This window comes from Heterocephalus glaber, unplaced genomic scaffold, assembly GCF_053883595.1.
Source record: "Heterocephalus glaber isolate CG9 unplaced genomic scaffold, H.glaber_assembly_v1.0 deba00001569, whole genome shotgun sequence".
Lineage (NCBI taxonomy): Eukaryota > Metazoa > Chordata > Mammalia > Rodentia > Bathyergidae > Heterocephalus > Heterocephalus glaber.
The window spans coordinates 11,492,168-11,519,646 of NW_028258354.1; the positions used below are offsets into that span (position 1 = coordinate 11,492,168).

At 35.6% G+C, this 27,479-nt stretch overlaps 1 protein-coding gene across 1 annotated transcript; it reads right to left on the minus strand.

Moving 5' to 3' along the window:
• Positions 1–395: 395 nt before the first annotated feature.
• Tmbim4 (transmembrane BAX inhibitor motif containing 4) lies at positions 396–27,479 on the minus strand. Its single transcript, XM_004861100.4, has 7 exons — positions 27,282–27,479; positions 19,840–19,948; positions 18,627–18,732; positions 7,825–7,858; positions 5,535–5,652; positions 1,795–1,840; positions 396–1,240 (listed from the first exon to the last, which is right to left on the minus strand). The coding sequence occupies exons 1-7, from the start codon at positions 27,376–27,378 to the stop codon at positions 1,034–1,036; spliced, it is 717 nt and encodes a 238-aa protein (XP_004861157.1). The 5' UTR covers positions 27,379–27,479; the 3' UTR covers positions 396–1,033.

Genomic DNA, 27,479 nt, shown 5'->3' on the forward strand with positions numbered 1-27,479 from the left:
CTCATGTAGAGGTAGGCTACTATTAACCTTCTGACTGTGTATAAGGAAGATCATCTGCTTCAGGTGATCCTGGATCACTGAACCATGAGAAGTAGATAATAGGTACAGTTTAGATACACTTGACAAAGGGATCATGTCTCAGGGAGGACGGAGCAGAACAGCATAATATTATATCATGCTACTCAGAACTTACACAATTTTAAAGTTATAATATTTCTGGAATTTTCTGCTTAGTAGTTTTGGACTACAATGGCCTTTAGGAAACTGAAACCACAAACTATGAAACTGTAAATAGGGAGGAATACTTAGAGTGAAGAAATTTGCCAAAACTTCATGGGTCACTGGTATGCTTACCTATATATTATATGGACAAACACAAATGAACTACAAGACACTATTTTCCAAATATTTTTATTTTCGGTATATGTACTTAATGTCAAATGGGCCAGTATCTTTGGGGTCCTTTAACAATATAATCATGCTATATAATTTTAAAATGAACCCTGTACTTAAAAAAAAATTACTGTCAAATTTTATCTGACTTTCAAACAGACTTGTACATTTTAATACATCATATATTTAATACATTTTGTAAGAAAATGTCATTAACAGTACAATACAATTTTAATCAATACTGAATAATTATCTAGAATTTATCTTTTATAATTTTTACTGAGATTAAAATCTAGTGAAAGTAGATTTATACTTTATAATGGTGGACACTAGTACTTCAGAATCAGAATCAAATCTGTTAAATAAGGGAAATTTAAATTAAATCACTAAAGATAAATGTTGTAATATAAAATTGCTTTTAAATTACAAATGAACAGTTAGGTATGGCCAATTCAGCACTGAAAAATAAAAAGAATTTTTACATCTCTTACCTGATTTACAAGGATTTAGAAATAAGATATACCATAAAGAATAGTGAAATTTTAAAGCCCAGAATATTAATAAAGACTATAAAAGTATTTAACACTTAATTAAATCTCAAACTTTATTACTTAATGAAAGTCTTAAATACTGCTTTCAATTACTTTTTATTAACTGCTTCCAAAAACCGTAACAGGTGTAAGAATAGATTAATAATATCCAAGTAGAGGTTGATAGCAGCTAATACATACTCTTCAGGTGATAATGTATGCATTAGTGAATGAGTGTCATAAATGATAAATCCACAGAAAAGAAGAGCTCCACCAGCAGCCAAAACCAACTCCATTGTCTCACTATGAAAAAATATCTATAGGCAAGAGATTAAAGAAATATATTTATATTTGGATCCATGTTAAGAAGACTTAAGTTACTTCCACTAATGATCTATTGCTACTTACATATTTAATAATGATGTACAATTTTGAATACTTACATTAAAAAAAGAAAGAGGCAAGGCAGGTCCATGCTTACTTCTGTTTGATGGAAGGATGAATGAATGGATATTTTCCTTTCTATTAAATTACCTACTCAACTTTGAATACTAGCATTCTAAATACAAATTATTTTAAAATGTATTTCTTTTTCAGAATTAAATGTGCCACTTGGAGGATGGCAGCAGTTACAAGCATGGGCCTTTTGCTATGTAATTTAACTCATTTTCTCATTCATCTTTCAGTCAAATAAGAATGATAAACAAATGGCCCTGATTCTTTCAGAGATTATTCTATAATCATTCTACATACAAATGTTCCAAATAATTATAACCAAGTGTCTTTTAAGAGTAACTCCTCCAGCTGTTTGAGTTACTATATTGACATGGCCAGAATTATATCGCAAGTTTGCTGTTCTAAAACAACTTACTTTCAAGAATCCGGACAGGCATAAAATCCACAGAGCAGCAAACAGCCTAAAAAAACAAAATTTAGTAAAACAGAATATTTTGTCTTACAAAAAAAAAAAACTTAGGTAGACCCATTCAACATTTCCTGAAGAAGAAAATTCATTCAGATTTTTGCCAGAGAATAAAATGTAAGAATTAATAAATATACAATGAATATTTACAATACCCTCTGCACTTTTTAAAAAAATAAAGTCTGGTATAGTTTCACAGATTCTGGGAGATGGCATGAATCTCCTAGGTCTGAGATTTTTAAAAGTTTTTTCAGCAACAACAATAGCCAGGGAACCAGCATTTTTACACCAGAAAGCTCAGTTCACACAAGGTGATGCTAAGAGGACCAGGTGACACAAAGTAAATTGTGTTATAACAAGAAGAACCTTGAATTTAGGGAACTGAATCTTTTTTATGTATATATAATGGAGAGTTGGCATGCTTGCTCTTTGCTTTAGAGGGAGACATTGTTAATGTTCAAAGCTATCATAAAAACACCAAAAAGGAACAAAAGGCAGTCAGTATGTCATTCACAAGACATTCGGGAATATGAGACCCACACAAAACAAAGTATCTCCCAAAAGATATTAAGGCAGTTCCTTGAGACTTCTGATAAGAGATTAGGACAGGACTGGCAGTGAACTTTGGCCATTAATTTAACTCTATTATTTACTATAACTGAAGACATACAAATGCTATATTTGAGCATTATCAGATACTATGGATAATAAATATTAAAACATACGTCTTTTCTCCTATACAACAATGACTCTGACAAGCTTAAACTCCCTGGTTAAGCAACCCCAGGGACCTAAGTGTATAGTACATGGTAGAAGGGTTGTTTGGATTCACAGACTCCATTAGTAAATCTCTGGTATGAACTGGAGCCTACGAGTTTTCAGTTTATGACAATAATCTCTACACATACAGCAATAGTCAAGTAAAAGTTTAAAAATTATGATTTGCTTTCCTAAACTGTTACTTCAATAGCATCTAACTTATATCTGAAATATTTAAACACCAAAGAGAGCAAACTTTCTGAGACTATAAATAAGATTAGATGAGAAATGCCATAGGTTTTGCTATTCTGACTCCTCCATCTACAGGACTGGCAAAAACAAATTATATCTTTTCTTCTCAAAATAAGAACCAGAGATTTAAAAATAACATACAACGAGGTGTTGGTAAACTGGCCTCTTTGGGGGGAACAAAAACAAGCCCTGATGGGTAGCACTTTCTGACTTCTGTGGTACAAATACATCCATCATGGATTATTTTAAGTTGTCAACGGTACTCGCTTTGGTAGCACATATACTAAAATATTAAATTGTCAGCAATTTAACAACTGACTTTCAAGTTTCTTCATGTAAATTGGTACAAAGTGGCTCTAGCATGCCAATACAAGTTGCCATAGTTACTATAATGTAGTTCTAAGATTAATTCATTTTGTGACAAAACTACTACAGGATAATGAATGATAGTAAATAACAATGGTGTTGCAAAAACCATCCAGATATGAGTCAATATATGGAACACTGCCATCACTACCTGCTGCTACCATATAGTAAACATGTATTTCTTGAGTCCCCACTATTCCCTATAAACATCAGAATGAGTAGCCTAAAACTTTTTTGAAGAAAATATTTTTGCTCAGTGTTTGTGTCTCCTTTTGGCACTTAGGCTCCACAACTTTTTACTCTGAGGCTTCACAATAATTAGTGCCTTGAAATTGTTTAAAATTCAATAAAGTGCCACCCTTAGGAATCTGAACCTATGGGCATACTCACCAAAATATAACCATTACTGGGATTTTTCTAGAGAGTGATTAGATGACAATATCCCATAACTGATGGCAATAAAAGTAATGCAATGGAGAATTCGGCTCTATCCCTAAGCAGTAGTAAACTGTGGAAGGGTTTTTAATATGCTGTGAGCAAGTTTGCATGTTATAAATATCACTCAGTTGCTCTGTGAATATAATGGAAATTGGTAAGATTAGAGATAGAAAAGCTGGCTGTAGTAATACAGGTGAGAGACAATTTTGAAAGTGGCCTGCTTCCAATATAATAGAAACAAGAGTATTCAGACCACTTACCATCCTCACTCCTTACCCCTCAAAACTACTAAAATGGATTAAAAAGAAAACAAATAAAACCTTCTTAAAAACTGACAAGGCAAAAAGGAATTATCAAGTCAAAATCTAGGTAAAAGTAGAAAGCCAAAGGCAATCATGGTATTGCTGCTGGACTTACCCAAAGTGTATAACCTAAAAGTCAGGAAAATCATACATCACCTCCTTACCCCTACCCAGAGATGACAAGAAAAGTTAACAATGCACAAAGTAAGGGTAAGGAAAGGAAATCTCTGAGAAAGTATCACCAGAAGCTATCCTTTTACAAGTTTGTAACCTCAATTCACAACCTTTAGGAGAAAACATTATGAGCTATAAATACAGTTTCCAGTGGATCCAATCCAGGAGTTTTCCCAGATGCCAGGCAACAGCAAATACACATAACTATGAAAGAATGGACCTTCAACCTAAGCCTCAAATAATTTTTAAAGATAATTACATGGCTGAAGGAAATAAAATATAAGAATTATCAGAAATAGCCAGCTGTACAAAGACTTTGGAAATATCTGGTGTCAGAACTATATATAATTACAACATCAGTTGTATCGATAAATATGAATTTACCACAAAGAGGCTGAAATATAGGGGAGATTGTTTACCAGGAGTATAAGAGAGATACTGGAATGGACCAGAGGAACAGACACATTTGGAGATTGGGATAGGAAGAGGAAGTAGAGCAAATCTTTTATCATATACACCATACACACACACACACACACACACACACACACACACACACACACACACACACACACACACACACACACACACACACACACACACACACACACACACAGGAAAAGAAAAAAAAGAAATTTCCTCTCCCTAACTCGAACTCCATTCTAATATTCTAATATTAGTACTTAGGCACCTTTCACAACTGTATTTTATCCCAACAGAGATTTCTGATAATTTGAACTACCAGGAAACAAAAGGGAGGGGGGAAGAAAGTTTGGTAAGAGTAGACTTTGTAAATATTTAGTGTTGTAACAGGAAAAAGAACAGAAATTCATTGGGTGCCTGGCAATAGACGGTCACTGTGAGTTTAGAAAATTCTAAATTCTTACCAGGTAAAGGCAACATAGAAACATTATCTAATATAAAAAGGATATTTAATATCTTTATTTGCTTGAAAAAGGATACAGGTTAATATACACGGATCAAAAAGCTTTTAATGTTCATGCAGACCTTTCTAACTTCTAGGCCAGTTACCCTGCCAGTGCCACAGATGTGGATATTCCCAGCATTTATTCTAAGACAAAGACTGAAATAATTTCACTAAATTCCACACTGTCGATAAAGCATATAAGGCTACCCTCGCTGGAAAACTGCTTTTTTTTTCTTTCTTTCTTTGGCATTCACTTCCCTTTCACTACAGGAGGGAAGGAAATGACTCAAAGCTATTTTCCATCTCCTGTTTTTGCTCTGGGAAAGTAAGAGTCTGGACCTAGTACATAGAGATGACCTCTGGTTGCCCTCCAGTTTAAGGTACACAAAGCTAATAGTATAGCATTTCCCTCAAAGCCACCTATAATATTAAAGACATCTATCTGATATAGTCAAGAACATATAACTTACCCTGCTCCAAATTTGCTGAAGTCTCTCTTGGATTGTAGAGTATATACAGTCAAGCCAAGAAATACAGCAGTAGTCAGTATAAAAGCTTGCAGAATAATATATACATCATAGAAGGTAACTGTAAAATTAAAACATTGATTAAAAGGATATATAAACATACTCTATAAAACAGCCTTTAATGGAAATGCTTTATTTTCTCCTATACAACTCACCTTTAATAAAAACACTTAAAAGATTCCTCACCCAGCCTTGAATATATTGGTACAGTAAAATCACACCCATAAATGCTATAAACAGGCTCCAAAAAAATTCATTCACACAAAAATAAAGGGGTCACATTATAATGAAGTTAATGAAATGAGTATAGAGGTATTACACAGGTAACTAGTTAGGAGTTTTAGGGATATGGTTAGAATGATTCTAGTCACCTCTGTCCCCACTGCAGCTTATCACCATTTTTTTTTTTTTTGGTACCGGGGATCAAAGTCACGACCTTCCACTTGTGAGGCAGGCAGCAGCACCACTGAGCTAAATCCCTGGCCCCAGCTTATTATCATCTTTGATGACTGTTCATTATGGCTTAACTATCAACAGAGATGACTCTGGGTCCTCTAGCTATCTAGGAATTCCTAGACAGAAGCAGCACTGCTGGCAATCATCTGGTCAGCTGTGCCCAGTTTATCAGCCCAACTCAAGGGAACCAAGCAAGGAAAATTCTGGGGCTGTTTGGGGTGGCCTGCCATCTACCTACCCTGCAGACGACAGAAATCAGTCACTAAGTGCTTCACATCTAAATCTGCATTATCTTGGAGTACATTATTATGAGGTTTGCTGAATATGTACTCACTTCTCTATTTTAGACTGATCATCCAGGTTGACCATGGCTATTATAATACAATTCCTTAACAGTTTAATGAATGCTAAATTATAACGGAGACTTTAAGGGCTTTAAAGGAGATTAAAGACTTGAACCCAAAACCACTTAAGTAATTTTTAAATTTTCAAAGGCTAATTATCCACATTATTTCTCTTCCTAAATTATTGGAATTTCTCTATTTGTGATAAGTTTAGGAAGGTGAACACAGAAAAGATAAAATTTTAAAAATCAAATTTGCTTCTTGTTAATAATTTTAGTACATAATCAAGAGGGAAACATATAATTAGGGAGGAAAATAATGTTCCCACATTACCCCACCTATGTATTTTTACCCCCAATTCCAATAAATCTGATATAAATCTCTCTCCTATTCTTTCCACATGGTGGACATTGGAAAGGGGAAGAGATGACCTTCATAACATTAATAGTAAGTACTATTAACAGATAGCAACACTAACACATAGTAAGCTAATCCATATCAATACTTCCTTTCTATGCTGAGAAGCTTCAATTCTACTTATTTTAGTATTTCTTTGTACTGATTTATATTGATTCTTTTAAAAAGTAGTAGACTGCCCCCCCCAAAAAAACACAGACTCAAGAAAGTTGGCATTGAAAGGTTAAAAATAGTAATGACAAAATAGGAAGACATAAATATATTAACCATAATTATTAACAACTTGCTGTTATGGAGAATGATAGTGAATGCTGACCTGTTTGGTACCCACTATTAACCACTTTGAGACAATTAGAAGGCTTGTTAATTTACTGAAAGTTTTAATTTGAGGTATTACAAAGGCTAATTCAAATAATTTGAACAGACATCTGGCCTTCAAACACATATGTAACATGAAATATAGAAAAAGAAGCTATGGTTGTTTCTTGTAATGGCATTTAGTAAAAAAAAAAAAAAGAGGATACAGCAATAAAGTACAGGAAATTTTGAGGGAGCTAATTTCATACACAGCTCAAAACACATGGTCTTAATTCCTCCAAGATCCTTTTAAATCAGGAAAAAAATTAGATATGGTTGTCTTATTTTTATAAATAATATAAATGAAATATTGTTCTCCCTTCCTTTTATTTACCTTAAACTTTTCTACTTCCTGTAACCTTGGCTTTACTATGTAAAGTATAAATATTTAACTTTTGTTTGTATTTTAGACAATCTTTGTCCTATGGTGTATTTTTGACATGTGACATTCCATGATGTTAATACCCAAATACCTTTTTACAGGCCAGGGATTTAGCTCAGTGGTTCCGGCACCTGCCTTGTAAGCACAGGGTCCAGAGTTCAATCCCTGGTACCAAAAATTACAAAAAAAAAAAAAGTTGATCCCAAATACCTTTTTACCTAAAATATTTATCCATATTAAAGTTGCTGTAACATACAGAAGCACAATTATGGCTTACCTACAACTGCTACAGTCAGAGCTTCCAAAAGTGTCTACAAAAAAAGAAATTGAAATTAATGCATGTAAAATGTGTACCCGCTCATGTATATTTTCTAATTTCTGGGAGTTCAATGTGATCCCCTATGAATGATCTCATTTTACCTTCAGCTGACAAGTATATGGGACAGTTATTGGGCCCACCACAATCAGAAATGAGGCCTCAATGTACTGAGTATATTTAAATTCTAATTGTGGTTCCATCACTTTTTATTCTCTAATCAGACTTTTCATATCTGTAATAGGAAGATTATATAGTAGAAACTACATAGAAAATTCTATTTTCTCATTCTTTGTAATGTAAAAAAATTATATTGGAAATCATCTATAAAAACTTCAATATTCCACTCAAACATTTAGAAGAAAAAATAACTAGGTTGTACTTTGATGTGGAAGTCTTAAAACTGTCTCCCAATTTTCATTTTCACTTTCTTCCTTAGTAACTGAATTTTTACCTGTATACCTCGGTGTCAGATTAAACGGTACATTTTTCATTCTCCCTTGCAGCTAGGTCTGGTCATGTTCTCGCCAATTTAATATGAGTAGAGAAGTGTACAGCTTCCAGATTGTGCTCTAAAAGCATAAAGCTTGCTCTCTTCACTTTTTCTGTTCTTTTTTTTTTTTTTACTTGGTAACTGGATACCATGTGGATATGGTAGTGAGCTATCTTATATCATGCAACACTTTAGGAATACCTGTACGATAGCAGGAGCCTGGGCCCTTGATAACTTCATTAGTCATTCAGATTCTTATATGAAAGAGAAATAAACTATCTTGTTTAAGCCATTGTTATTTTGTCACTGTTTAAGCTATGTTACAAGTAGCTGAACCTATCTATATTCTAAATAAAATATTTGAACCCATGTCCTATATAAAAAATTGTGGGGATATTAAGGTTTGCCTTCTATCCTTGCTTTCCTCTTAATTGTATTATTTTACTTTGTCTTATAATGTGTACTCTCACTGGATTTTATCAAACACCTGATAGACTGTATAACAAAGGCAAAGCTGGAAGTAACAATAGAAGCTGTGAAATACTCTTGGTAAAAGCATTCCCTGTACCCCATCCTACCTAAAATCAACAAAGCACTGGAATAAAAGCAAAGTGTTATTAGAAATTACAGATAGATGTGGAGACAATAAAGTTGCTGCCATGTTTTAATATGTCATGGTGGTATCGGGGAAGTGGTAGCAAAAAATGATAGAAATATTTTTTTCTGAGCAATATAATTACATTCTTGGTATTTGTGACATAATATTAGAAAAGAAATTCCATCCTCCCCCCCTTCAAGAATCTGAAAGAGACAGGACAATATAAATGAGAGTAAATATAAGGACTAGATAAATATAACACTCTCCCAAATGAATGCCCTCTTTAAAATTCACGCACACAGACACACACAGACACACACACACACACACATATTCCCCTCCCTTTTATTTTGGTGCAGAAAGACAAAAAAAATTAGTGTCAGAGGTCACAGAATAGAAGAAATGTACTTTACATACTTCCTTATTGTGAATCTATGCTATAGACATGATTAATAGGTTTAGCAATAAATGACCATCTTGCCTAAAACATTCGGCTAATGGTTTTTTAGTAAGGCCACCTTTTCTGGGCAAAAGTTTTCCCATAAACTCTTCTCATATAGAGCTCAGTCTTTCTGAAAGGAGGCCCTATGAAGATTTGAAGAGGAAATAGACATGACTCTTTTTTGTGTCTCCATCAGCTCTCCTGGCACAGAGCTGACTGATGTAGTTCAGTGCAAATTTCCAGGAGTTGAAATCTGACTTAAGGATGGGCACCCCATGTACTGGCTAACAATCTACAATGTGACCTATGCCAATAAGATTATTTCTCACTCAGGAAACTGAAATTAAGAGAAGCAAGTGATAGCAGTGGGAGCTAAAGTTGAAAGATAAATGTGGGAGCCAGCAACAGGTCATATGAAACTTAAAGATGGAAAAAAGGAAAATAATGTGCAAGAACAGTTGTGAGATAGAGAAGAGATATAATGGAACAAGGGAGAAAAGACCACAAACTCCTGCCCTGAATTTCCTATAATAGCATCATTTTTTAGGCCCTTCCTCTAGTTCCTCTTCTTAAGACCTGTTGGGTTTGGGCTGGTGGGTTACCAAGCTCTTATATCCTTAAATAACCTCCCTGTTGTTTGAGATAACTTGGGTTAGGATTGACAAATGTGAAAACATGAGAGCTTAAGATTTAACTGAATAAATTCTCCTATAATTGAAATTTCTCATGTCCTCCTGATCTTTTCTTTCATCATATTAACACAAACTTATTTAAGAATTCACAAACTTTCATATGTCTATCAATAGATGAATGGATAAAGAAGATATGGTATTTATGTACAATGGAGTATTACTCTGACATAAAGAAGTATAAATTTGAGTCATCTGTAGGAAAATGGGTGTACCTTGAGACCATAATATTAAGTGAAACCCAAAATGTAAAGAAAGAGCAGAATAAAAGATAGATAATAGGAAACATAAACATAGATCTTTTCCAAAAGGGAAGGGAACCGCCCTCTGACACCAGCAGCCCTGCCAGACCCCACCCTGGCAGGCCATGCTCACCAGACCCCTCTGCGCAGTATCTGAATCCTCACAGCAGAGGCACTGGGGGAACATAAAGGCCATGGTTATGAGGCCCAAAAGATAGAGCAAAAGTGAACAATAGAGAGGGCCTCTCTGAGGCTCCTCAATGAAAACTGAAGCCCACTGGGAAAGTGAATAAAATCTCTTCAATGCAAGTACACTGGACCACCGTGGTTGGTAATTTGGTGGGATCATAGAAACCCATACTCGCTTAGCGGGGAGGACAGCTGGAACCTGAAGTAGAACCTTGCAGAGTTTAATCCTGCATGAGGACAGGGACCTCAACTCGGACCTTGTAGCCAGAAATCACCCTGAATCTCAGTAGAATACAGCTGGCTTGGTGAGACTAATGGACTTGGACCTGCACACTGCTGCCCATATTGTTTACCAGGACAGCAGAGATACATCCTGAAGGTGAACTTTTGTTTTGTTTTGATATATATTTTTTAAATTTTATTTTATTTTTCTCTCTCTCTCTCCCTCCCAGATCTATATTTCTTTCCCTCTTTGTTTCTGTTCCTGTCCCATTTTGAATTGTTTCTCTCTCTCTCTCTGCTCAACTGTCACTATTATAGGAAGGTGAATACAATTTCTAGCTTCCCTATTATTGTCAGTTTGTTCCGTAATTGTCTCTGTTCTTTCGCTGTCTTTTCCTCCTGTTTTCAACAGATTCTCACAATTTGTGTGATCTTCCCATGTCCTCTAGCCTCACCTCTAACCTTTCCTGTTGCCTCCATCTTTCTATCTCTCCCTCCCCAACCCCTCCTAAATCCTTATCCCAAAGGGAAAATTTGCAATATTGACAGGTTTACTTACTACAAACATATTTTGGATTGGCCCTAGATTTTGATCTAGCTCCCAATTGCATTAAAGGTGACAAATTAACTGCTACCACAAGTTATCATTTTCTAAGGTGTGTTTGATGCTATTGTTGATGCTCACTGTGTCAATTGGGCTAAGGTGTCGTGACTGATCTAATCAATTTTCCTCCCTGGTATACTGAAAAGGAGATTGCCTAAGAGGCATTAGAGACTCAAACCCTAAAAAGTGCAGCTATACCTGGAAGATATCTCTGAGAAGCAATCACTGCATAGGGGCTCTAAACACAGGTAATAAAGATACTCACAATAAGAAATATTGAAGCATCAGCCCAGGAATTAAAGCAAAAAACAGCACCAATAACAGGATTAAAAATGAGAAGACACCTTGGCAGAACACAAACCTAGACTTGCAGCTCACCAAAGGCAAATTCTGGGGGAAATGACATGGAAAAATATGGAAAAATCAACCTCCTGGACACCCTTAACCGATAGCAGAGGAAGTAACAAAACAGATGAATGAGGCTCTAGAAAAATTCAAAACAGAAACAATTTCCCAGATAACTACAGAGATGGTGAGCAGAGTGAAAGATATGATTAGAGACTCTAGAACAGAAACAGATTAAAAAACAGACGAGTTCAGGACCATGCTGGAAGCCATAAATGCCCAGCATAAGAAAGAAATGGAAATCATGATCGCGCAAAGAAATGGAATCCATGAAACAGATTCAAACAGATACACAGTAGATTAAAATCTCCATTGAAAGTATTCACAGCAGATTGAGCAAATATGAAGATATCAGATATAGAAGACAGAATTGCAATTAGTGACTATGAAAACAGATTTCTTCAAAATAGTAAGGAAGCATGAGAAATCAATCCATCAGCTGCTAGATGATGCAAAGAAGAATAACATAAGACTCTTAGGAGTCCAAAAAAAAGGAAGGAGAAAGTAAAAATGACATAAAAAAACTGTTCACAGAAGTAACAGTAGAAAACTTCCCAGACAGAGGTGGAGAATTGGACATACAGATAAGTGAGGCATATAGAACTTCAACTAGCCACAATCAAAAAAAATCTACACCTAGACATATAATAGACAAGATCCCAGAAACCCAACAGAAGAACAAAATCCTACAAGCAGTTAGATAAAAGTAACAAATCACCTACAAAGGAAAGCACATCAGAATCACAGCAGACTTCTTAACACAAACCCTCAAGTCAAGGAGAGCCTGAAGTGAAGTATTTCAAGCCCTAAAAGAAAATAACTTCCAACCTAGACTGCTGTATCCTGAAAAATTATCTTTCAAAATCGATGGGGAAATTAGATACTTCCATGACAAAGAACACCTGAGAAATTTCATGAACACCAAACCAGCACTACAAGCAATTCTAAACAATATCCTAGAAAAAAGCAATGAAGGCCACAACTCCATGAGGCCCAAAAGAGAAGGCAAGAAACTAAAGGGAAAGGGGAAAAAATAAAAAACAAAAGAGCCAACAACAGTAAAACATCATGACAAGGATGCGTCAATACTTATCAATTATAACCATCAATGTTAATGGCTTCAATTCACCAATAAAAAGAAATAGACTGGCAGAATGGATTAAGAAGCAAAATTCAACAATATGCTGTATAAAAGAAGCACACCTAATTAAAAAAGAAATTTCATAGACTGAAAGTAAAAGGATGGAAAACAGTTCTCCATGCAACAGGAACCCAGAAAAAAGCAGGGATAGCAATCTTATTTGCAGACAAAGTAGATTTCAAACCAAAACTAATTAAGAGAGACAAAGATGGTCACTACATCCTTGTGAAGGGAACAATACAAGAGGAAGAGATGACAATCCTAAATATGTATGCACCAAATACAAATGCCCCCAACTATACAAAACAAATATTAATGGACATGAAAAACCAAATGAGCACTAATACAATTGTAGTGGGGGAACCTCAATACCCCACTGTCACAAATAGATTATCTAGACAAAAAATCAACATCGAAATTCTAGAACTGAACAAAGCTTTTGAACAAATGGACTTAATAGATATCTACAGAGTGTTCCACCCCACAAAATCAGAGTATACATTCTTTTTGGCTGCACTTGGGTCATTCTCCCAAATTGACCACATGGTAGCTAATAAGACATGATTAAGTAAATGCAAAAGGACTGAAGTTACCCCCTATATATTATCAGCCCATCGTGCAATAAAATTGGAGATCAATAGCATAAGAAACCGCAAAACCCCCACAAACACATGGAAATTGAATAACACCCTCCTGAATAACCAATGGGTCACAGAGGAAATTAAAGAAGAAATTAGAGGGGCCAGGGATTTAGCTCAGTGGTTTCACCGCCTGCTGCGCAAGTGCAAGGACCCAAGTTCAATCCCCGGTACCAAGAAAAAGAAGAAATTAGACAGTTTCTACAAGTAAATGATAATGCCAGTACAACATACAGGAATCTATGGGACACAATGAAAGCAGTTCTATGAGGGAGATTCATAGCAGTGAATGCCCATATTAGGAAAACAGAGTGAGCTCAAATAAACAACCTAATGCTGAACCTCAAGCTCCTAGAAAAAGAAGAGCATGACAAACCAAAGCTCATACAAGAGAGGAAATTATAAAGATCAGAGCAGAAATAAATGCAGTGGAGACTAAGAGAACGATACAAAAAAATCAACGAATTGAAGAGTTGGTTTTTTGAAAGAATAAATAAAATCGATAAACCCTTAGCCAACCTTATCAAAAAAAGGAAAGAAAAGGCTCAAATCCATGCAACTAAGAATGAAAAAGGTGAAGTCACAACAGATCCAACAGAAATCCAGAGGTTCATCAATACCTACTTCAAGAACCTGTACTCTAATAAAATGAAAAACACAGAAGGAATGGACAGATTCCTAGATACATATGAATTGCCAAAGTTAAACGAAGAAGATATAAAAATTCTAAATACCCCTATTACAATCAGTGAAATTGAAAATGTACTTCAAAATTTACCAACAAAGAAAGCCCAGGTCCGGATGGCTTGACTGCTGAATTCTACAAGACATTTAGAGAATAACTATTGCCATTACTCTGTAAACTCTTCAAGGAAACTGAAAGGAAAGCAATACTTCCAAATTCATTCCTGGAAGCAAGTATTACTTTGATTCCAAAACCAGGGAAAGACCCAACCAAAAAAGAGAACTACAGGTCAATCTCCCTAATGAATTTAGATGTAAAAATCCTCAACAAGATACTGGAAAATAGAATACAGAGTGTCATCAAGAAGATCATACACCCTGACCAAGTCAGATTTATCCCAGGGCTGCAAGGATGGTTCCACATACGTAAACCAATAAATGTAATACACTAAATTCACAGAGTCAAAGACAAAAACCATGTGATCATCTCAATAGATGCAGAAAAGGCATTGGACAAAACCCAACACCCATTCATGATAAAAACCCTACAGAAAATTGGAATAGATGGTCTATATCTCAAGCTAATAAAGGCTGTCTATGAAAAACCAACAGCCAACATCATACTAAATGGTCAAAAACTGAAAACTTTCATGCTAAAATCAGAAACAAGACAAAGATGTCCATTATCACCACTTCCATTCAATATAGTTCTAGAAACATTAGCCACAGCAATTAGAAAAGAGAAAGAAATAAAAGGAATAAAGATGGGAAAGGAAGAAGTTAAACTGTCATTATTTGCTGACGATATGATACTCCACATACAAGACCCAAAAAACTCTGCCATCAGACTTCTAGACAGATTCAGTAGAGTAGCTGGATACAAGGTAAACACTCAAAAATCAATAGCCTTCTTGTACACAAATAACAGACTCACTGAGAGAGAAATTAAGGAAACAATTCCTTTCACAATTGTGAGACCGAGGGCCTTACCAAAGGCTCCGAGGAGCTGACTGCAGCGGTGAACACCCGGGAAGGAACACACCGGACAAGTTGGAAAATAAAACAGACCTTTATTAGTCTGGCCAGACGGCACTCCCAAAGCAAAATAGCTTAGAGAGGCAACTGGCTCAGAGTCCGAGGCTGTTTTATAGGGGGTTGAGGGGGAGTTTAACATGTAGATGTCCGAAAAAAAAGGAACAAAGGTTAGTGGTCGACTGTCACGTACTGATGGTCAGCAGACACACACAGTAATGGTCACGACCATATGGTCACGACCGTCACATACTGATGGTCGGCAGACACATTGATGGATTGTTCTACCGACAGTGGGCCCGGGAACATTCGTTCTCTGGACAAACAAAGGGTTGAGTAATTTACTTAGGAACTTTGTTTTGCTACAGATTTTATCTATTATCCCAGAACTAACAAGCACATTTTAACCATTAATTTTTAAATACAATAGAGGCTAGGGGAGTAATTGAATTTGGAATCATACAGTCCCACACAATAGCATCCCCCAAAATGAAATATATAGGAATCAATCTAATGAAGGAAGCAAAAGTTCTCTACACTGAAAACTAGAGCACTGTGAAAAAAAGAGATCGAAGAGGATATAAGAAAATGAAAAGACATCCCTTGTTCCTGGGTAGGAGGAACCAATATAGTGAAAATGGCCATATTTCCAAAACTGCTACATAGATTTAATGAAATGCCAATTGAATTCCCAACAACATATTTCACAGATCTAAAGAAAACAATCCAAAAATTAATTTGGAAGCAGAAGAGAGCTAGAATAGCAAAAGCAATTCTAGGCAACAGATACATGGCAGGGGGTATCACAATCCCCAACTGGAAACAATACTACAAAGCCACTGTGATAAAAACAGCATGGTACTGGCAAAGAAACAGACCTGAGGATCAGTGGAATAGAGTACAAGATACAGAAAAAACTCCAGACATACTCAGCTACCTCGTCTTTGACAAAGGAGCCAACCATCCTCACTGGAGGAAAGATAGCCTCTTTAATAAATGGTGTTGGAAAAACTGGATTTCAACCTGGCAAAAATTAAAACTAGACCCATATCTATCACCATGCACTAAACTAAGATCTAAGTGTATTAAAGATCTAAATATTAAGACAAACATTAAACTTGCAACTCTTGAAGATACTGGCACAGGAAAAGACTTTATGAACAAAACCTCAGTTGCATGGGAACTAGCACAAAGAATCAACAACTGGCATCTCATTGAAAAGCTTCTGTACTGCAAGAGAATCCACCAACAGAGCTAAGAGACAACCTACAATGTGAGAAAAAATTTTTAGCAGCTGTAACTCAGACAAAGGACTATTATCTAGAATAGATAAAGAACTTTAAAAAATTAGACCTCCCAAATTTAAAGACCCAATTCAAAAACAGGCATCTGAAATGAACGCACATTTCTCAGACAAAGAAGTAAAAGCAGCAAATAAACATATGAAAAAATGTTCAACATCACTGGTCATTGGAGAGTTGCAGATGAAAACAACACTGAAATTCCACCTCACTCCAGAAAGAATGGCTGTTATCAAGAAATCAACCAATAACAAATGTTGGCAGGGTTGTGGTGAGAAAGGAACCCTCCTCCATTGTTGGTGGGAGTGCAGACTCCCACTGTAGAAAATCAGTATGGAGATATCTCAAAGAACTAGGGCTAGAGGTCCCATTTGACCTAGCTATTCCCCTGCTGGGTATCTTCCCAAAAGAATTAAAAGAATCATATCACAGAGATATATGTGCACCCATGTTCATAGCGGCACAGTTTGTAATAGCTAAAGCTTGGAAACAGCCCAAGTGCCCATCAACTAGAAACTGTATAAAGAAGATGTGGTTTTCTTATAAAATGGAGTACTACTCAGCCATAAAGAACGAGAAACTAGAGACATTTATAGCTAAATGGATGCATATAGAAGATATACTCAAGTGAAATAAATAGGACACACATGTTAAATACTGAATAGTTTCTCTGGTGTGAGAAACTGAAAGTGTAAATAATGATTAAAATGAATAATTGATAATGTGAAATAGGAAGAAATGGTCCAAACGTGTAGGGGAAGTGGGAGGGGTAGGGGAAAGGAAAGGGAAAGGAAAAATTATGAAAAAGGAAAAAATAGAAACAAAGTCTTTGTAAATAGGGAAGCGTGGAGGGAGTGAAGGGAGGGCAGGGAATAGGGAAAATATAAGAACCAAGATGCATCATGTAAAGGTACAAGTTCCGAATGATAAATGCAAATGTATTGCATACCTAAAATGTACCAATAAAAGAATTTACGGAAAAAAAAAAAGGGAAGGTGACCAAATGATGGCGAGTGGAAGAAGGGAGAGGAGAGGAAAGGGATGAAAAAAGAACTAAGATCTGTTATATACATGTATCAACTGCCCACAATGAATGTAATCATTATGTATTACAAAATTAAAATTAAAAAAAGAATTCACTTTAATTTAAAGCCATTTAATCTGATCAATGGTGTTTGCATTCTTACTTGACTTCAAATATTAAATGTTTGGAATGTTTGGAAGTAAATTTTCAGGTCAGAACCCAAGGAGAAAAGAAATCATGCAAAAAAATGTTAAGCCTTAACAATCTTTCCCAAACAAAGATTTAATTTTTATAGGTGACAGCGGAAGTTTTAATTTTCACAACTATCTCAACAAATCTAAAGTCAGGTTCTCCAAGTTAGGCAGGGTGTCACATGCCTGTAATCCCAGCACTCTGGAAGGCTAAGGCAGAAAGATCAAAAATTCCAGTCTAGCCTGAGCAACTTAGTGACTTAATAAGATTCTGTCTCAAAATAAAAAATACAAGGGCCGGGAATTTAGCTCAGTGGCACCGCACCTGCCTGGCAAGTGCAAGGTCCAGAGTTCAATCCCCAGTACAGGAAAAAAAATATTAAGAAATAAAAATAAAAAATATAAAAAAGCTATAGATGTAGCTCAGTACAAAAGCCTTAGGTTTAATCCCCAGTATCACAAAAAAATAAAAATTAGAAAAAAAATTCGAGTTTCATAAAATTAAGGCTACAATATAACACCTCCCCATCACAGAATATTAAAGGTAGAAAGTATCACAAGAATTATCTACCTTAATATTCCCATTTGGCATATGAGAAAAATTAGGTACAGAAAGGCTAAATACTTTGCCAAATATCACATGACCAGATAGTCATCTGATTCCAATTAAGTATTTTTTCTACTAAATCTTAAGATTAATACAAACGCTGTGGAAATTAACAAATCTTTTACAATTCTAAAAGAGTACAAAATTACAAATAATTTCCTAAAATAAAAGAAAACTCAATTTTGTTCTTTATTCAATTAAATAAACACTTTGAAAAGTCAGACTAAATGCTAAAAGAATACACGTTGTCAAAGTACTCACAAAGCCAAAAAGCAGGTACAGGTTAAGGGGATGCTTATGTCTGTTTAAAATCAGCGCAAAAGTCAAACCCAAAGCTCCAAGGGCAAACACCAAAATTAAGGCAGGACTAAAAGACATAATATTGAAACATTTCAAGTTTTAAAATAGTATGAACAGTGTTATCCAATTTCATAAAATTTATCTATTTCTTGCATTCATAAAAGTATGAGAAAAAAATCTAAAATGATTGATCCATACCATACTGTCAAGAGAAATGTTTTTATACCTGGAAAATCTGTGGAGTGTGAGGTGAGGAAGATCAGCGGGACAAAGGAAAAGCTCACAGTGATAGGGAGAGACATTTCTTTATTACTTCATTAACTACTATTATATTTGAGTAATGTTTGTAATTACTGTAATGCTTTTATAACTAAAATACAATAAATAAAAGATATTAAACAATAAACAAATTTTACACATAACCACTTTTTTAGGGTATTTACCATTTGGCTGTACTTTAAATTATTTTACCCCAAATAGAGAACTAATTGCTTAAGATTCTTCTTTGGTAGGGGAGTGGAGACAGAAATTCTTTACTTCTAAGAAAATACTCTTTATTTTCTCATTACTTTAATATAATGAAATCATATTATTTTTAGCCACAGAAATAATTATGTTGAAGATAAAAATCTTTATTAAGGTCGGATCAATAGGAGCCCTTCTGGAAATTTCTCAGTGAAATTATCGTATTCATTAGCCAAAACTAAAATAAACATATATTATTTATTAAGTAATTTTTTAAGCTCTTTTGGGACAGGGCAAATAACATAATAAAGTACAAAAAAATAATTAAGACTTAAATTGCATGCAGTAAAAATTCTTAATACTATTTCAGGAGGTAGGAGCTCAATGCTAAGAAACTATAACTAAAAAGAGGTAAAACACCCTGTTGTAGAACATTTTCCTTTATCAAAAACAAAACTAATTTGTGCCGGGGATTTAGCTCAATGGTTCATCACCTGCCTCGTAAGCACAAGGTCCAGAGTTCAATCTCCAGTACAAAAAAACAACAACAACAACCAAAAAAAAACCAAAACTAATTTAACTTATAGGAGTTAGATAATGGATTTTTTTTTTTGCATTTCATGGGAAAAAATGAACTTTTATATATAAACGCTTTCGATCATATGCAGTAAGTGTCTGAAAATAATTGAGAATCATCTCATTACCTTACCTTTCATATACAAATGTCCGTATAGACTCAAAGTATAAGAACACTGTAGAGGTTACTGTTGTTAAGAGAACTTGCAGAGTTAGGATACTGTAGACTTTTCTGAGAAAGGCTAAAAGAGAAAAATATTACATATGACTATCACAGAACTATATGATCAAATTCCTTCTTTGAAAAATCAAATTATTACATGCATTCTTCCTTAAATCTTAATCTAAATAATGGAATCTATAACTAAAACTAGAGGGGAAATGCCTCCAAAGTAATTTACAAATTGTAGGAGATAACTAATCCTCCAAAAATCACTGAGTTTAAAAAAATAAGTTAATGGGACAGATTGTAAATGTTTTCATCAAAATAAAAAGAAAATATCAAATGCCTCATACAACAGCGCAAAAGATTAAAAACAACATTCTTTATAAAATGGTACTATCTTGTATCTGAAAAGCAGAAATAGAAAGCATAAAGTTGGATATAAATTTTTTAGCCTTAATTTCCACAGCAGTAAACGTTTACCCCAAATGAAATGTTCTTAATAGGAAAATAAGATATAAACATATTTACAGTACTTAGGCCTCTGGTTTCGGAAATTCTTTTACTATTTACACCTATAAAATCAACTCCAAATCCTAACAATTTTTAATTGACTTTAGAATATTTAAAAATACTGTGCCTGAAAAAAATCAACTAAGAGAGTTTATCCAGGCTCACAGTTTTGGAATTTCAGTCTATGACTGGCTGGGCCTATTGTTTGGGGCCTGTCTGTGGCAAGGCAGCACACATCATGGCGGAAGTAGCTGGTAGAGCAAAGCCAGCCACCTCAGGACCAGGGAGTAAAGAGCCAAGAGGGCATCAGAGTCCTAAACTCCTTCAAGGGCAAGCCCTCAGAGACCTAAGGTCCTATTTCTGAAGGTGCCACTACTTCCCAGTAGCACCACCCTGGGACCAAACTTTTAACACATGGGCCTTTGAGGAATATTCAACCCAACCCTCTATAGCAATACCCGTACGTATTTCCATCTATTACACAGTAGAGGGACTGCAGCTAATTAGAAGGGATATTTCAAGATAGCTAGAAGAGAATTTTGAATGTTATCACCACAAAGAAATGACGTTTGAAGTGCAGAATACACTACCTACCCTAATTAATCATTATATAATGTATACATGTATCTAAAAATCACATTGTACCCTGTAATATGTACAATTATGTGTAAATTAAAATTTTTTTTTAAATACTATAACCCTATCTACTTAGGAGGCTGAGGCAGGAGGAACACACTCCTCTTTCAACACACCTCTAATTAACTACCATAGTAATCAATCATCTCTCAGGAACTGGCTTTTCTTCATTCCCCAGAGTGAATTAGATGTTTCTCCTTCATGTTCTCAAGGGATTCTCATCGATTTATAACTAATAAGGCTACTTGTCTTTCACTTGCATTAGACTATGAAGCATAAAAGTTTCCTAATAATAGAGAATAATTCCTTCATTTCTATATCCCTGGTGTCTGAAAAATAAAGATTAGCAAAGAAACATATAAATTATTCTTAGTCATATTATGCAGAAAAAAACCATTAACACCTTAATGTATATTACTCCAGTCTTTTATATACATGTATACTTGTGTTTCCACAAACATGTATAGATAAACATTAGGTCTTTCTGTACACACAGTACCAGAGGAAGATGTGATGGTGTGCGTGATTTCCATTACAGAGTCAAAAAAATCATTGCGGCTTCCTCTTTTCTCTTATGGATTGCTTGCCCTGGGAAAAACCAGATCCGGTGCCATAAGTCACTCTAGGAGCCATACAGAAAGGCCTGTGTAGGAAGGCAGTGAGGCTTCCTGTCAAATTTCTGGAAGCAGATCCTCCATCCCAGGCAAGCCTTAAAATGGCTACCACCTAAGCCAGGCGTGGTGACACACGCCTGTAATCCCAGCACTCAGGAGGCTGAGGCAGAGGATTACTGTGAGTTCAAGGCCAGCCTGGGATACATAGTGAGTTTGAGGCCAGCCTGAACTACATAGTGAGACCCTGTCTCAAAAATAAATAAATAAATAAAACAAAAAAATGACAGCAACCCGGTCAACATTTTTTTTTTTTTTTTTTTTTTTGGTGCCGGGGATCAAACTTGGGTCCTTGCGCTTGCTCAGCAGGCCGAGAAACCACTGAGCTAAATCCCCGGGCCCTGGTCAACATTTTGATTGAAATCTCAACAGAGACCCAGAGTCAGAACCACCCCCCTAGGCCACTCCGAAATTCCTTGACCCTCAGAAACTGTGACATAATAAATCATGTTTTTAAGCCACTAAATTTTGAGGTAATTGTTAAAAAGTAGTGGGTAGCTATAGTAAACCTAGCTAGCTCCTTCTCATACAAACCAATGGCAATATCCCTTAGGAGTTGTTTTTGTTTCCTATAGCTGCCACCCTAAACCCTGGTTTCTAGTCACACCTCTTCCTTTTCATCAGACAACTTATCACAGCTAGTAGTTCATTTATTAGTGTACTTCTTTAGGGTGTGTCTTTCTTACTCCCCCACCCAAATGATAACTCTGGAAGACTGAGACATTGTCCATCACTATATTCCTAACATCTAGTAAAGAGCCCAATTAAGTTTTATGGATGAAGAAAAATCCTCATCTTCACTTACACAGCTAAAGAAATGCAAATTAATATAAGGTAAGATTTTTTTTTTTTAATGTACCACAAACAAACTCAGCAAACTATGGCCCTCTGGCCAAATCCATCCCACTATGGGCTTTATAAGTCAAGTTTTCTTAGGACCCAGTCACATCTAGCATTTATGTATCTTCCACAACTGATTTTGAACAGTTGTCACAGAATTCCAGAACTGAGGCAAAGACCATATAGCCCACAAAGCGAAAAATATTTACTAGTTGGGCCTTGTAGAAAATGTGTGCCCCTCCTGTTCTACCAGACTGCCAAAGATTAAAAAGTTTGATGATACTCAGTATGGATGAAGGGCACTGAAGAATCAACAGGTGCAGTCTCTTTGGAGGGCAATCAATGATAGCAATTCAGTTTAAGATGCATGTGTCTTTTCTTCTTAAAATTACACTTCCAAAAATGTATCTCATAACAGTTTTGGATAAATTACAAAGACATGGAAGGATGTCTCTAAAGCATTATTTGAAGGAATAAAAAGAAAGCGAACAGCTATCATGTGGAGATGGTTAAATTATGGTAATTACAGGCTATGAAAGACCACAGCTGTTTCAAATAATACGATAAAGCTATGTGTATTGCTATTTTTTAATGTAAGATATAAGTGAAAATGCAAAGCTGCAGAACAAGTATGTGCATAATATGATCCTATAGATTATAAGTTATAGTTCTGAGCCTAAAAAATAACAGTATCTTTGTTTTTAAAAAATACACATATGAAGGAAGGGAGGGGAATGGAAAGTAAAGATGTATTATGTATGTGTACCAACTCCTCATGATGAATGTAATCATTGTGTATGACAAAGTTGTAATAATAAAAATTTAAAAGAAATAGTTTTAAAAAACACAAAATATACATATACCATATTGCTAAAATAGACCAGAGACTATTGTACATTACATATATTACATACATAGAAGAGTTATATAAACTAGTTTAATTAGCACCATAAAAGTGCTTTAGGGAGAGACTACACTCAGAAATTTATTTTCACATAATTTTTCTATAGCTTTATATTTGTTATTTTCTATCATGAGCCTTGATTAGGTACCTGTATAGTATTCTAAAAGTATCTTTTAGAAAATGTACACATCACAAGCAGCTAATTTACTTTTCTAAAAAATACTGCATTTTTCAGATTACTTCCCATTTCAAATCTCTATCAAAATATGGCTCTGCTCCCTCCCATTTCCCTGGACTATGCTTGCTAACAAAACTTGCACTGCTTAGAAGTATGAGTTAACTCTCAGCTGTCCAAGATTTAAAATGTAGAGATATAAAATGAGCTGCTAATGATACTTGAACTTAAGGGAGGAGATCTGGCAAATTTCAGCAGGAAAAGTGCACCAGGAGAGGAAGATATGTGACAGTGTCAGCAAGCTTCATCCTCCAGGCACTACCTGTTAACAGAGTCCAGAGCAAATTCATCAGGTTAGATTCTCAGGAAGCAAACAATTAAACTAACAATGTGTTTAAAAAGTAGGGCCGGGGATTTAGCTTAGTGGTTCTGTCGCTTGCCTTGCAAGCGCAAGGACCCGAGTTCGATCCCTGGTACCAAAAAAAAAAAAAAAAGGAATCAGAAACAAAGGACTGGGATTCAAATCTATTTAATCAAATTTCTACCATCTATAACAGAGAAATAATAAATTTGACTGTGATATGTATGAGTGATAGCTAACATACAATGACAATAGTATACAGTCATTTACCAGTACAATGTAAACAAGTTGAAATGTTAACGTTTAATTATGTTGTGCTTGTTTATATCATCAATCTAGCAAGTTTCAAATAATCTCTCTAGTTATCAATATCAACAAACTAGACAAATTTTAATTTATTAAATTAAAAAGAAATGGAGCATTCTTATTAACCTCTTAATTAGTAAAGAACCATCTCACTAAGGAAAATATACAGATTGCAAATAAACATGAAAAGATGGTCAACATCATAAGTTACTAGAAAACTGCAAATTAAAATAACTATGAGATATCATCATACATCCATTAAAATGGCCAAACTCCAAAACACAGACAACACCAAATCTTGCTAAAATGAACAACAAGAACTTTCATTCACTGCTGATGGGACTGCAAGCTGAGGAACATACTTTGGTAAAGATTTCTCCCAAAACTAAGCATACTTTTACCATTTGACCCAGCAACTGTGCACTGTGGTATTTACCCAAATGAGTAGGAAACTCTTGTCCACACAAAAGCCTGCACATAGATGTTTACAAAACAGTTCTATTGATATTGCCAAAACTCAGAAACAGCCAGGATGTCCTCTAGTATGTGAATAAACTGTGGTATATCCAGACAATGGAATATTTGTAGTATGAAAAGACACGTAGAAAATCTTAAATGTACACCATAGTACTAAGTGAAAGAATTCAATATGAAAAAGCTACATATTGTATGGTTCCAACTATATGGCCTTCTGGAAAAGGCAAAACTAAGGAGACAATAAAAAGACCAGTGATTGCCAGTGTTCAGCTACGAGCAAGAGAGTATTCAGGCACAGAGGTTTGTTTTTTGTTTTTGCTTTAGCTACCAGGGATTGAACTCAGGACCTTGTGCTTGCAAGGCACAAGGTGTGGTGCCACTGAGCTAAATCCCTGGCCCAAAGCAGAGTATTTTTAGGGCAGTGAAACAATACTGTACAATACTATCAATGACAGATGTCACTATACATTTGTCAGAACTCATAAAATATACCACACTGAGAGTGAATCCTAATGTAAACTGTGGACTTTCATAACTTGACTATAACAAAAATGTACAAATCCAGTTATATGACAACTCTACATGTTCTGCTTAGTTTTGCTCTAAACCTAGAATTGCCTTTTAAAAGTCTATTTTAAAAAATTAGTTGAGGGCCAGGAATTTAGCTCAGTGGTTCTGGAGCCTGCTACGCAAGAGCAGGGTCCAAGTTCGATCCCTGGTACCAAAAAAAAAAAAAAAAAACATTAGTTGAAGGACTTGAATAACATTTTTCCAAAGAATATACACAAATGGTCAACCAGCATTCTTTTAAAATTCATGATATCACTAATAATTAGGGAAATGCAAATCAAAACTGAAATGAGACATCATTTCACACTCATTCAGACAGCTATTTTCAAATACACAGGAAATAGCGTGTGCTGGCAAGAATGTGAAAACTCAGAATAACTGTACACTGTTTCTGAGAATGTTAAATGGTTCAACAATATAATATTTCCTTAAAATATTAAAAATAGAATTACCATACAATCTAGCAATTCCACTTCTGATATACATATTGTAAGGATACCTGCACATCAATATTCATAATATATGTGCTGCCGAAGCAAACACACCAATATTCATAATAGCATTATTCACAACAACCAAGGGGAAGAAGCAACACAAATGTCTATCAATGAATGAATGGATAAACAAAATTTGGTACATACATACAATGTAATATTACTCAGCCTTTAAAAAAGAATGAAATTCTGACACATGCTATAACAAGAAATCAACTTAAAGACATTATGCTAACTGAAATAATCTAGTTACAAAAGACAAGATAAACTGTGTAATTCCACTTCTATGAGGCTTTTTTTTTTTTTTTTTTTTTTTTAAGAGATAGAATCCATAAATTGCACTGGGCTGGGCTGGAACTTGCCATACTCCTGCCTCAGGCTCCCAGTCTTGGATTACAGGCATTTGCTGCTAGCCCTGGACTAGGAGGTATTTAATGTAGTCCAATTCATAAACAGAAAGTAGAATGAAGGTTGTTAGGGGCAGGAAGGAGGAGGGAATGGGGAGTTGTTTAATGCGTATATAGTTTCACTTTTACAAAAAGAAAAAGTTCTTAAGATTGGGTACAGAGCAATGTGAAGACATTTAACACTACTAAATTTAAAAATGGTTAAGATGGAAATGTTTCTGTTATGTATTTTTTTAACCACAATCAAATTGTTTTTTTAAAAAAAGTCCACTCGCTTGTCAAAATGATTTCAAAATTCAAGTACAGAAGCATAGATGCTAGGCACCAAGATTCTTAGTGCATCACATCTCCGTACTTCCCTTTTCAAAACCAGTTCTGACTACCCAGAGAAAGCTAAAAATCTAGGGCAGTTTGTGGGATCAAATGGATGAACTAGACGGAGGAACAAATTCCACTTATATGATACTAAGCATTTTAAATTCAAACTAATGTCTGCAGGCTGGAGACGGTATCATTGTAACTTCAAACTAACATGGCATTTTGACTTAGGAAGCTTTTATTTGCAGCAACTTCTTGAATAATACTCAAACATATGTTAAGCTTTATGACCTGTAGAAGAAAATAATGAACAAGATAGGTAAAGTCATTATCCCTGACCAAGTTTACAGTCCGGCACGTGAGGCAGGCTAGTAAAGAAAACCTAGAAGCGCGTTTACACCCTTTAAAGCCAACACATCAAGTAAGCGACTGCACTCGGGTGTACGTCACAGAGATCACGTAGTAAACTTATTTTCGTAGAAAAAGTAACTCTTCGTTTCTTTTCAAGTTGTGGAATCAAGCTGCTGAGGCTTTCGCACGTCCCCTTCTCCCCTGAAGGCTCCAGCTGGGGTTCCTGAGCTCCTGGCTCCAGAGCAGCAAGCTCCAGGCGCCGGCGCCGCCCGGGAACTCAAAGTACCCCCTGCACTCCGGCAACTGGCGCCCGCTCCGGGCAGCGGCCGGATCACCGCACAGCGGGGCAACTGGGCGCGCCCGGGAAACAGAGCGACCGGGTCACCTACCCATTCGGATGTGCAGGCTGGCAGAGGCCACGCAGCTGCCGTAGTTGAAGTCATCCTCGATTGACGAGCGGGGATAGCGGGGGTCAGGATCTGCCATGTTGGCTACAGAACCCGTGCACTCCGGAGGCTGCGGGACCACAACTGACCACAACCGACTTCAACCCACTTTCCACTTCCGGGGTGAGCCAATCGAGCCAG

Excerpts from the sequence above, each read along its gene's own strand:
- Tmbim4 (XM_004861100.4), bottom strand. The coding sequence starts at position 27,378 with ATGGCAGATCCTGACCCCCGCTATCCCCGCTCGTCAATCGAGGATGAC. Across the intron at positions 5,653-7,824 it reads TCTGACTGTAGCAGTTGTAG|TTACCTTCTATGATGTATAT; the intron begins GTAAGCCATAAT and ends TTAATTTTACAG. Across the intron at positions 1,841-5,534 it reads TTCAGCAAATTTGGAGCAGG|GCTGTTTGCTGCTCTGTGGA; the intron begins GTAAGTTATATG and ends TTGTTTTTTTAG.